This window comes from Cyphomyrmex costatus, unplaced genomic scaffold, assembly GCF_001594065.2.
Source record: "Cyphomyrmex costatus isolate MS0001 unplaced genomic scaffold, Ccosl1.0 scaffold123, whole genome shotgun sequence".
Taxonomy (NCBI): domain Eukaryota; kingdom Metazoa; phylum Arthropoda; class Insecta; order Hymenoptera; family Formicidae; genus Cyphomyrmex; species Cyphomyrmex costatus.
Window position 1 is genome coordinate 582,513 of NW_017275207.1, and position 11,643 is coordinate 594,155.

At 31.2% G+C, this 11,643-nt stretch overlaps 1 protein-coding gene across 1 annotated transcript; it reads left to right on the plus strand.

The window, feature by feature from the left end:
• Positions 1-766: 766 nt before the first annotated feature.
• LOC108781624 (UHRF1-binding protein 1-like) lies at positions 767-11,286 on the plus strand. The gene is made up of 18 exons (XM_018549651.1): positions 767-810; positions 1,348-1,549; positions 1,659-1,850; positions 1,952-2,177; positions 2,250-2,416; positions 2,513-2,672; positions 2,850-3,107; positions 3,197-3,436; positions 3,536-3,562; positions 3,969-4,061; positions 4,136-4,314; positions 4,403-4,640; positions 4,722-5,929; positions 6,010-6,144; positions 6,753-6,764; positions 7,840-8,211; positions 8,316-8,463; positions 10,922-11,286. The coding sequence occupies exons 1-18, from the start codon at positions 767-769 to the stop codon at positions 11,284-11,286; spliced, it is 4,266 nt and encodes a 1,421-aa protein (XP_018405153.1).
• The last annotated feature ends 357 nt before the right edge of the window (positions 11,287-11,643 follow it).

Genomic DNA, 11,643 nt, shown 5'->3' on the forward strand with positions numbered 1-11,643 from the left:
TTAAAGCGGGGAGCACAGACTTTTGCATAACGCATAAACCATATACATAAAGAATTTGATTGGTCCATTGACTCATGCATAAGAAAATGGACCAATGAAATTCCTTATGCACATGCTTTATGCGTTATGCAAAAGTCTGTGCCCCCCGCTTAAGACCTGAAGCATAAACCAGGCATAAACCAGGCAAAACTGAACTCGAAACCTAGCAAAACCTAGGTCCACTTTTATTTTACGGAGTGGAGTCTCTTTATATCTAGTACTTCCTGGTTCGATGCATTATCGATAACTCGCTTTTCTCGTATTATCGCACTTACAGACAACTTCACGATAAAGTCCACTAAACACTGGGCGCATTCAGCAGACTCAACAGTTGAGTGAGCGCTCGCTATTATTGGTGTATTCTTTTAGATCATCCAATCAGAATTTTTAATCTAGGAGAATGCACCAATAATAGCGAACACTCACTCAATTATTGAGTCCGCTGAACGCGCCCACTACTAAACACCATCGAGACATCAAGGTACCAACTTACTAATTGTGGCAACCGTGAAGAAAGTTTTGTGCATGAGATAAAGATGTGATCATTCATTCGCGCGGAGCTATACATATATAATAGAGGATATACATACATATACATGTGTGTTGTGTGTGATAGCCAGAATCGTTGTAGGTCGTCATAAATATGTGTGGTGTCAAACTAACCATGTTGAGACGTATTAGCTCTTGTTAACTACTAAGAATTTAGGCTCGCCGACACGATCGAAAGATGGTTTCGATTATTAAAAATCAGCTGTTGAAACATCTGTCAAGGTACTTTCTGTGCAATCACGATCGATTAACCTACAACACGGTCACAAGTGATACGTAAAAAAAAAAAGATCTGCCCGTTTCATGAGTCACACGTCACGTAACGCATTCCTTTACATTTCCTTGTTGTCGAGATGTACATCTTGTCGTTGCGATACAGCTATCGTATCTTCCTTTTCTATGTGTTCTGCATAATTGTAATGTTTGTAGAGCAACTTTGAAAATAACCAAAGAAAATGTTCTCTCTCATTCTAATCGACATACTTATCATCATATGTTACTGATTTTTTTGTACTTTTTGCTGTCAGTTAGAGTTTTGCACATAAGTTAGCAACAGTTATATAACTTTGTGCATAAAAATTTATACCTATGCTGATTATATTTGTCTATATTATCAAAGTATACAAATTAAACAATTTTTCTATAACTTATACATATATATACATATGATGTATATTATTATTTATTTAGTTTATGATTTTTATAGCTAGTGACAAATGATATATTTTGTATATTGAGTTTTTACATTATGTATTATAGATTTACCAAGAATTTATCTGCTGATAAGATAAATTTGAGCACATTCAAAGGTGAAGGAGAATTATCAAATTTAGAACTTAATGAAACAGTCCTCACAGATCTACTAGAGCTGCCATCGTGGTTAAGACTAACTAATGCTTGGTGCAATAAAGTTTCATTTCGCATACAATGGACCAAGCTAAAAAGTGTTCCTATTGTTTTGGTAAATAATTGTTATTGATTGATTATATAAATATTTTTTTTTATTTCACATTATGTTTATATTATACTGAATTACACTAAACATTATAATTAAAATATTATATTTACAGAGTTTGGATGAGGTCCATATAGATGTAGAAACATGTGAGGATCTAAGAAGCATGTCTTCCCCGCAGGGTATATCATCATATGCTGGTCCTGCAAAGTATTCTTTTATACATAAAGTAATTGATGGAATAACAGTAGCTGTTAATACTGTACTGGTTACATTTAAAAGCCCTGCATTTATTGCCTCAGTTCAGGTATAGTATTATGTAATGTACAACAATAAATTGAAGATTTTGAATATATTAAATTTTATTATAACATTATTATATATATATATATAATTTATATTATTTAGATGAATCGGATTATGGTAGAATCTAAATCAGCAACATGGCAGCGTTGCGATCTCAGAACTACTAGAGTAAAAGATCCTGATCGAGGACAGTTACTTATCTTTAAAGAGTTAGAGTGGCAGACCGTTAGAATAGAAGCTCAAAGTACTAAAGATCACAATTTGACGCCACTTCGTTTACTTACAAACCAAGCAAGATGTCGAATTACAATAAAGAAAAGAATATCAGGTTTGTGAAGTTAATGTAAATATCTTGATAGCATACAGATACACTATTGCTAAATCATTTATTTTATTACAGATTGTTTCGTTATGGGCTGTAGATTAGTAATTATTCTAGATGATCTTTTATGGGTATTGACAGATTCACAACTGAAAGCTGCACTTCATTTTCTCGATTCTTTGGGTGGTCTTATCGAAAAAGCTACAATTCTTGAACGAAAAACAAAAGCTGCAAGAAAATTAGAGGTTTGCAATTTAATTTGCAACTTTAGTTTTTATTTTAATTAATTTTTGTAAAACTCTCAATTATTTATTACTAATTTGTCTATCTTATAATGTAAGGTTTTACCAGAATATCAGGCGCAGATATCTCAACAAAGCAGAACAAAGAGTCAATACAATTCAGCGATTTCAAAAATATTTACGAGATATGATGTTGTAGAGACATCATATCATTTTCTTTCACAACGCATTGATCTTCACTTATGTGATGATGCTGGTGGTAAGATCAAAAGAGACTTGTATTTATTTTTATATTTATTGATATTTACTGTTTTATTTATCGTACATTTTAATATATAACAATTTATTGATATAAAACAATTTATATAGAATTTTTTTCTGTATATTTTATATATATATATATATATAGTTTATTAATATTGTGTTATTGAAATAGGAGGCAGATCATTACATCCTGATCTAAAGGATGGTGGTGCATTACAAATTTCAATAGTTAGATTTCAAGTTGATTATTATCCATATCATTTGGCGATGGCAGATAGAAAACACTGGGCCAAATACAAAGAAAATGCCACACCTCATAATCAATGGTTGCAACAATCGCTGAGTACTTTTCGAAGTCAGTTTATGGATCTCATAGATTCTGGGAGAACACAACATTCTCCTTTAACAAGAAGTCAAGGAAATATAACAGGTTTGTGCATATATATTTGAACAGCCAAATCTCTGAACAATACACAATTGTATCGGAATTTGCATATTATTCGATTTTATTTAAAATAGGAAGCGGTATAAAAAGTTCCAAAGAACATTTAGAAAAAAGTAATCAACCACAAAATTCAAATGTAATACCATCTGAGCAAAAGAAGTCTCAACATCCTAGTGGTAATCCCGTGAAAAATTATGTCTTGGAGCAACTTGCCAAACTGATGACGACGTGTATTATTATCAGAATCGATGACTTTACCTTGTACAAAGTGACAACAACTTCGCGTAATCCAATGCCAAAAGAATTTGTCTCAGGTATTATACATTTAGCATTCAGATTAATTTGTTTATCAGGCTCTATTAAAATGGTCGCATCAAGTTTGACAATAATTATTTTATTTGGTAATTGTACAGCTCAAACCAGGAAAAAACATACACCAGGTACAACAAATTAGTAGTTGTTTGTTTGAATGTAACATTGCACATGAAGTTTTTAGCTAAATTTGATTTATTTTGACAAGTAGGTTTATTATTTTACTCTTATTTTTTCTTTTTATGTTTAGCTTATATGTTAAAAAATTAAAATTAATTTGTAATTTAATATTCAATGTGCAATGACGTGTACCTAAAGAATATTGATATTACGTATTCCTTTCAAAAATCTCTTAGAGATTATCCAAAATATTATTGTATGTGTTAAAATGCTATTACTACTGTTTTAATTTTTCAACAAAGTATAAAATTATCATTGCATGAGAAATCAAATTTAGATAGTTAGATTAAAATTTTTCTTTCATTAATCACAGCTTTTATTACTCCTATATCTATAACTTAAATTTTTATTTAGGCGATCGCGACAGATTTAGTCTTCCAGAAGACGTAACAATACTTCATGCTGAGTTTACTTATTACTATTATCCGGGAGATATTACTTTTCCCTGTAAGCAGATATTTCATACAAATATATTTATTCTATTTGATAACTTCATTACTAAACAATGAATAATTTTTTAGTGCCGCCACCTAAATTTTATGTACAGCTTAATCCCATTCAAGTAAATTTCGATGTCTGCTCGTGCCTTTGGTTTAATTCTTTTGCATTAAATCTATATCATTCTCTTATGAGAAAGGACAAGCTGAGTTCTTCGCGTTTAATGTATTTTGATGTAAAAATAGAGGCTATACTTCCAAGAGTAAGTTAGAACATATTAGCTTACATTTTTACTACTTATATATATCATCCTATTCACTTTTTAATAATATTAAAATTTGTATTTTTAGATAGTTTTTGAAAGTCAACAAGATTATCCAAATCAAAAGGATAGACCCAAGTCTTTGCATATTCAAACATCTAGAGCGTCTATAACAAATGTTCGATCAACAGAAAGATCTTCAAGAGCGGATTTGGCACAATGTCTCAATGCATTTCAAATGGGACAAATGTTCTTCGGCGCTGAGTTTCCCAATAAATCAGGAGATTTTCATGTAGTAACGGATAAATTTCTAGCGCATTGTGCAGGTATTTATTTACAATATTGTCAATATTAGTAACACATCTAGTTCTTTTTCATTAGTTTTCTATATCTTCTTTTTGTTTTAGGCACTGATAATATTAGGCAAATACCACCTAATTTCAGTAGCAATTCCGTAAATGAGTTGCTTCGTCAGCTGAATAGAGAACTTTTATGGACAGAAGCAAAAGATGTATGGTGTTGCAACTTGGAACCTGTTTGGGGAGATTTTTTCGGAGCTCGGGCTGTTGGCCAAAATCGGCCCGTACCATTTCTAGACGCATTTCCTCTAACATTCTGGTGTCACTTCAATACAGACTTATCAACCATGGAGAAGCTGTCGCCCGCCGATATTCACGGACTGGCATATATAAGCAATCTAGTTAGCGTACAGATAAATCATTATCAGTATTTGTTCTTACTTAGATTGTCGGAAATAATCTCCGAGATGGCTACTTACTTGGCTGTGGATTCAAATAAGATTTTGAAAGTGCAGAACGGTGGATCATTGATCATAGGCGCGTTGATACCGCAAGTAGAAGTAACATTTGTGATGCCATCACATACACCTGGTAAGGAGAATTCCGGCGGTGATTTAGAATCCGTTGTGCCTGATTCGTCCAGCATTGCGGACGATTTTGTCGGCCCGTCCACAATTTGGCACACCAGCACAGTGAGCGCACGAGTAGATTTTAGTGCTAAGAGAATGAATACGAGCAACGACGTAGAGACACCTCAGAGCGAGGCATCATCGATGATATCAATGGATTATTCGCATTCCGCTTCGACGCAACCAGTCGTTACTTTTAAACAAAATGGCACGAAGAAAGGCGATCAGGAGAGTTCAACGAATGCAATATGGTGCATTCCCGAGAGTTGTGGACCACAATACGGTAGTGTTGGCAATACAAGCGACGAAAAGAAATATACAACGGAAACTACACATAAGCATAGCAAGTCGGACTCAAACACACCTTTTATTCCGAATAATTTCAATGTCAATCTTTCATCTATGAAAAAAGGATTCAGCAATTTAATGACATCGATCGACTCGGCTTTGAAAGCCTCCCCGGAAGATGGTAGCAGCGATACAGTATCCATGAGAAGCGACGTTAGCTCGGATAGCGAAAATTACGTTTTGGTAAGTCTTCAAGATCAAGGAAAGATTGACGCGGTATTTGGCATTGATAATTCGATTAGGATAACTGCCGTGGAAGAAGCGACTGAAGTTGTGGAAGAAACTCCGGACACGCAAAGTGAAAAATCTATGGACAGCGTATGCAAAAGGAAGGATCTAGTGAGTATCGTAAACTATTGTGAACAAGCTTTCGTTATCATCAGAGACAGTAAAAATATAATTTTATTTTTTATCCGCAGGTTTCCATGGCAACATTTAAACTGTCAAAAGTGGAATTTATTCAACAATCTTGCGATTATTCTTCTATTATTAAAATTCAAGTTTCTAATATTGACAATGATGAGTGTTCATCTATTCCTTGGGATGAATTTCAGGTGAGTTAAATTAAATTTTAATCGATGTAAAATAAAATAAACATACATATATACGTTATGCTATATTATATAAATTATGCTCTTTTTAAACGAACAAAATTTCTTATTAATTATACTGCTGCAATAAAAATTTATTCTCTCTTCTTTTATGGAAATTTTGTTACTTTTACATAATATAGCTTATTTATTCAGTATCATTTGTGTGCTAATTTAAAATACCTTGAATATAATTAAAATTATATTCATATGGTAAATTTGTATTTTGTAATATTATAACTTCATTGATATTTAAGTTTTAACCATAAAATATCACTTCTTTTTACACAACATTTTGCCATAATTAAAAAAAACTGCATTGAACTTTTTGTGATTATAAGTAATAGTAATCCTTTCCAATTAGAGTATATATTTGAAATAGCGGGTTACTCGTGCATAAGCTACTAATACTTGAGTAGTTTCGCAGTAATTTGCTCATTGTTTTTACATTATATAATCAAGTTGATACTATAAATGTATATTTATACAATTTCTGTCTTTTAACTTTTTTTGCATGCCTCTCCCGCGTCTCTCCTTCTCTTGTGAATGTTTTTATGTGGCACTTGTGGCAGGTCAAGAGAAAGGTATTGGCAAAACCATTCATACATTTATTATTAGACACTGTGAAAAAATGCATGTGTTGATATTAAGCTGCGCCACATTGCTGTTATCATACTGTTGATGGATTTCGTGGAATCAACAAAACTTTAATAATATTTTATAAATCAAATTATAATATTGTAATAACATAATTATCATATATATACATACAATTATTAGCAGATGCAAACTTTTATTCAAAAGAAGCCAACTACAAATAAAAATATTTAAAAATGACAACTTTTATATCATACCATATATCGCATTACATATAATTATATTCTACAACATTGCTTTATTAAAATGGAATAACTGCATTATATGTTTCTGCTTTTATCTTTCTTGTTTGACAGAGTAATCTTAGGATTAATCAAAGAGCATTATTTTTTTATTATTAAATTGGAATGCTTACAATTCTAAGTAAGTTACGCTTTTAATTTCTTATGATTTCCATATACAGTTGATACAAATTCAATTTTGAAGTTTTCGTTAAAGAGATTGCGGTAATAAAATGTATGGCATGGTGTTGTAATAAGCTCGCATTATAATAATTACAATAAGCAATATATGAAGTCTGATCATGCTAGGCATTGTAAATATATTATATTTCAGTTTTGTGTATATTTTTTTGTATATTATTTAAATGGGGTTTATTAATATCGCTTTATACATTAGAAACGCTTTAACGCATTGATATGCTTTTGCATCTGAATGAGATCGCAGTTTATATATATATTGCAATTTATATATATATTAAGTCTTAATCTAAAATGTTTTAGCATTTGAAATTTGTTAACACATTTAATAGTAGATTTTCACATGCTTAATAGATTGAAAAATATATTATTAAAGTTTGAATTGTTTATAATTTATAATTAATAAAATAGTATCATTAACTCATTTAGTGTACAAATCATATTTCATCTAATTTCGTAATATGATATTGCAATTTGAACAGTAAATTGAATGTAATCAATATGGAAATAGATATTTTATTAGCTATAAACACAATTTCTAGATCTACCTGTATTTAATATGTTCATGCATTCTGTTTGATAGACCAAATTCAGTTCGCGATCTCGAGGTTGGATAGAATTACCATCCGATTCTGACTGCAGATCACGTATTAAGCTACGTTTGGATCATAGCTTGAAAAATCCAGAGGATTCTCGTAGATTATCGGACGCTAGTCAAAAAGATACGAACGATAGCAATAGGTCAGCATCTCAAAGTCGTACTAAATTGCCTGAGCAAGACACATCTCATACATCCGACATCAATGTGCATGACAAAGAAGGCATCATGAATTTATTCGAGGATAAGTTAGAGATGAGAGTCGCTAATGTAGGAATGGCATTGTCAATGAGCTCGGTAACGGGTTTAGCGGATTTGGCAGAGGACGAGATCATACCTAAACCAATTCCTATGCAGGTAGGTATTCTCGGAAGATTCAAGTACATTTCTTAAATATAATTTCCTTTTGTTAGAAATATAAGCCTAAGATTTATTGCTAAACGCATATATTATTATTTCAGATATACTTAGAGAATATATCGTTACGTTTAAATGAAGATCGTCCACCAAATAACATAACTTCTCCAGGCCCGATCCCGATAGATTTGAATATTTCCAAACTTAGGATAGCACGGGACATGAGTGGCGTATTTCACATTGAACCTGTTGGTAAGTAACGTCATCGTTGAACGTGGCGTATCCTTTTGTTTCTGCCACTTGCAATTGACATTAAGTTGATTTTTCTTTTCCAATTTTTATGCGATATTAATCTTAGTTATGTCGTCCCTATGCGCCTGTAAATACATGTACCTGTAAGTTGGTATTATATGTAGATTTTACATCGCGCAAGTGGCAGATTTCTGTTTGGAAGTTATTAATATTACATATTGCGTAATTGTTCTCTGCACCCAGGCGGCCTTTCGAATGTGAGCATTAATATAACACTTGTAGATAAATAGTTTTAGAGTTCGCTGCTTATTACTATTGCACAGCTTAATTTATATAATTTCATATAAACAATTAACGTATTGATAAAATATTAATATTTAAGTAAGCATGAACTATGAGCTTATTTCATATACAAAGAAAAATTTGTTGAGTCATAAGCAATAATCATTTTACATTTTATTATGTATTTTATTTTATATTTTATATGTATTATACTTCAATTACTTGTTAAATTTATATGGGGTGTATTTAAAGTTGATTTTAGCAAAATATTTCTTATATTTAAGATTAATTATTTTTAGAAACTTTTTTACTTACGTTTAATAAGAGCTTAACCAATATAACTTTTAAATTATTTATTACCGAAAAGTGAAAAAATGACATTGACAAAATGTATTTCATCAATCAATAATATAATACTTTTTTTTACTAATAAATCGTTCAATTATCGCCATTGCCAATTATCATCTGACATCTTTAATTATAGTAGGGGAGGCCGAGAGGCTAAATGTGGATTTACTCGAGCGTCGTGGGGACCTATTGGATTGTGAAGATTAGATGCTAAAAAGAAAAAAAGGTTATATGATGTATGCCGGTTCAGTGGTGGGGGGAGCGTGTACAGGCTTTCAAAAAAAACAGTGACAATGAAATACTCGAGCGTGTCAGATATTAATAGTGTAAGCGACCCATGTGTTTCTGATAACGGATAAATATTAATCTGACGGTTTGCGTGGTGGGGTTAGCTGTAGGAAAGGGTTAGAAAAATGGGGAAAAAAAAAATTTCCTCGAGCGCGTCAGATTTTTTAAATGTACACTTTTCTACATGTAATTAACACACCATAATCTGACGCGCTCGAGTTTTCGAACGATCGATTTTTTTTATTTACTAATTCCCTGGACCCCCGGCTCTATATAGAGGTTTAATATTTGGTGGAGATACTTATTAGGGTGTAAGCTTTCCCCCTTTATGTTATTCTGACGCGCTCGAGTAAATCCCAAAATCCCCGCTTGGCCTCCCGTACTATTAATTTTATAGCATACTTTAAGTAAAAATTGCCCTATTAAATGAATTTGTCGAGATAATTGTTCCACCGTATATACGCTAAGCATTAATATTTACAAATCGTCAATTAGATTTACGTCCGATGATTATTGTTGCCATTCTAATGTTTTGACACATTATTTTCTTTCTTTTATTAAGAAAAACGTTCCGATATTTTAAGTCGTTGATTTTTTTGAAGAATCCATTTCTGACTTTCAAAAAACCGCTTTTTGGCTAATAATATTAATGTTGTTGGATAAATTTTAATTCTATTTGGTATTCAAATTCTTTATAAATAAATATTTACATAGGTAAAATTTCAAACCTTTGAAAAACAGCACCGAATATGCATCCTTACGGGTGTTGTACGGATTGCTGGAAAAGATCTCGTGGAAGACATGTATGATCATACTACATACTAACTGTATGATCTACTTATCTTCCTTCTTTGATATCTTTTATATCTTACCATGGTTTAGTAGATCATCAATGGCATTGTTTCATACCGCTTTATCAATTTGTTTATAAACGCCTTTTTTTTATATATTTTGCAGCTGTTTTTCGCCACTTTCAGTTCTTTTGAGTGTGTGTAAAAAAAACATATGTAGTTTCGAATTTTTTATAGTATGCATTATTTTTTTATTGTTAAATACGTCATTTTTAGTAAAAGTCGGACAACAATTAAAACTCTATATAATGCTTTGTAGAGAAAGAATCCGTCGTTCCAAAAATTTCTGATGTAACAGTTCCTATAGATATAAATAAAAGTTTACCTGGTCATGCTCTTATTATACAGATTATATTATGAAAAATTAGATAAATAATAAATCTCGAGTTGGTAAAAAAATTCTTTGTCATAAATACAAGTATCTTAGTTAATAATTTATAATATTTATCTTATACACCCAATATATATATATATATACATATTTTATTATAAAAATATATTTTTTATATTTTACATTGCATATATCTGACGTTAGTATGATTAGACACATCTATATTTATATATTAATATTATTTCTTTTTAACTATTATTTATTTTGAAAGAAGTTGTATAGTGTTATGTTTGTATGTTTTTGTTAGAATTTTCAATATAATTTCTAGTAGATCAAACAGCAATTTTCTTCTTTTTAGTAACTGCAGTAGAGGAGACTCATTCAAATATGGCAGTATTGAATGACAAAATGCTTAAGAATGTAGAATGCGAGAAGGAATTAAAAGCTTTAAGACAATCCAGTAAGCAATTGAAATTGGATAACGAAGAATTGAAACGCCGTATGGGAGCTCTAGAAAGATTATCAGAAGAAAATGCGAGATTAATGCGCGTTAAAGAGGAATCCGATATAATAAGATCTCGTTTAAGCACCGCAGAAGACGATATTGCAAGTCTTCTGGAAGAAAAGAGACTCTTACACGAAACTATTTCGGAATTGCGAAATCAAAGACTGGAAGACGATCCTGAAGGTAGTAATAGAGCTTCATGGTCTATTAAAAGATAGCATACCAGTTGTTTTGATTGTTCCAAATGTTGCAGTTCTACTAAGTCTTAATTAGTTATATTTTCTATAATGTGAAAAGAGAAACATTTCTTTTGACTTAAGTCTAGGATATCTTCATGTAAAGCAAAAAGACTTTCAGTTTATTTAAATAAAGTAATTATCGCTCGCGATATAATTTTCAACTTTACACATATAAATTAACGAAAATTAGAATAATTTTATTTTTTCTGAAAAAACTATTAGATCTATAACTATTCTTTACGATATATTATTCTCGTAATATCTTATTATCTGCCGTATTTATATGCTAGTAACTGCCGTTTAGGTCTTTTGCTTAAGATGTAAAACAGTGATAAG

What these genes read in the sequence shown, in the direction of transcription:
- LOC108781624 (XM_018549651.1), top strand. Translation starts at nt 767, where the DNA reads ATGGTTTCGATTATTAAAAATCAGCTGTTGAAACATCTGTCAAG. An exon ending in GCCAAAAGAATTTGTCTCAG is followed by an intron (nt 3,437 to 3,535) that starts GTATTATACATT and finishes GTAATTGTACAG; the next exon opens with CTCAAACCAGGAAAAAACAT. An exon ending in CAGGAAAAAACATACACCAG is followed by an intron (nt 3,563 to 3,968) that starts GTACAACAAATT and finishes ATTTTTATTTAG; the next exon opens with GCGATCGCGACAGATTTAGT.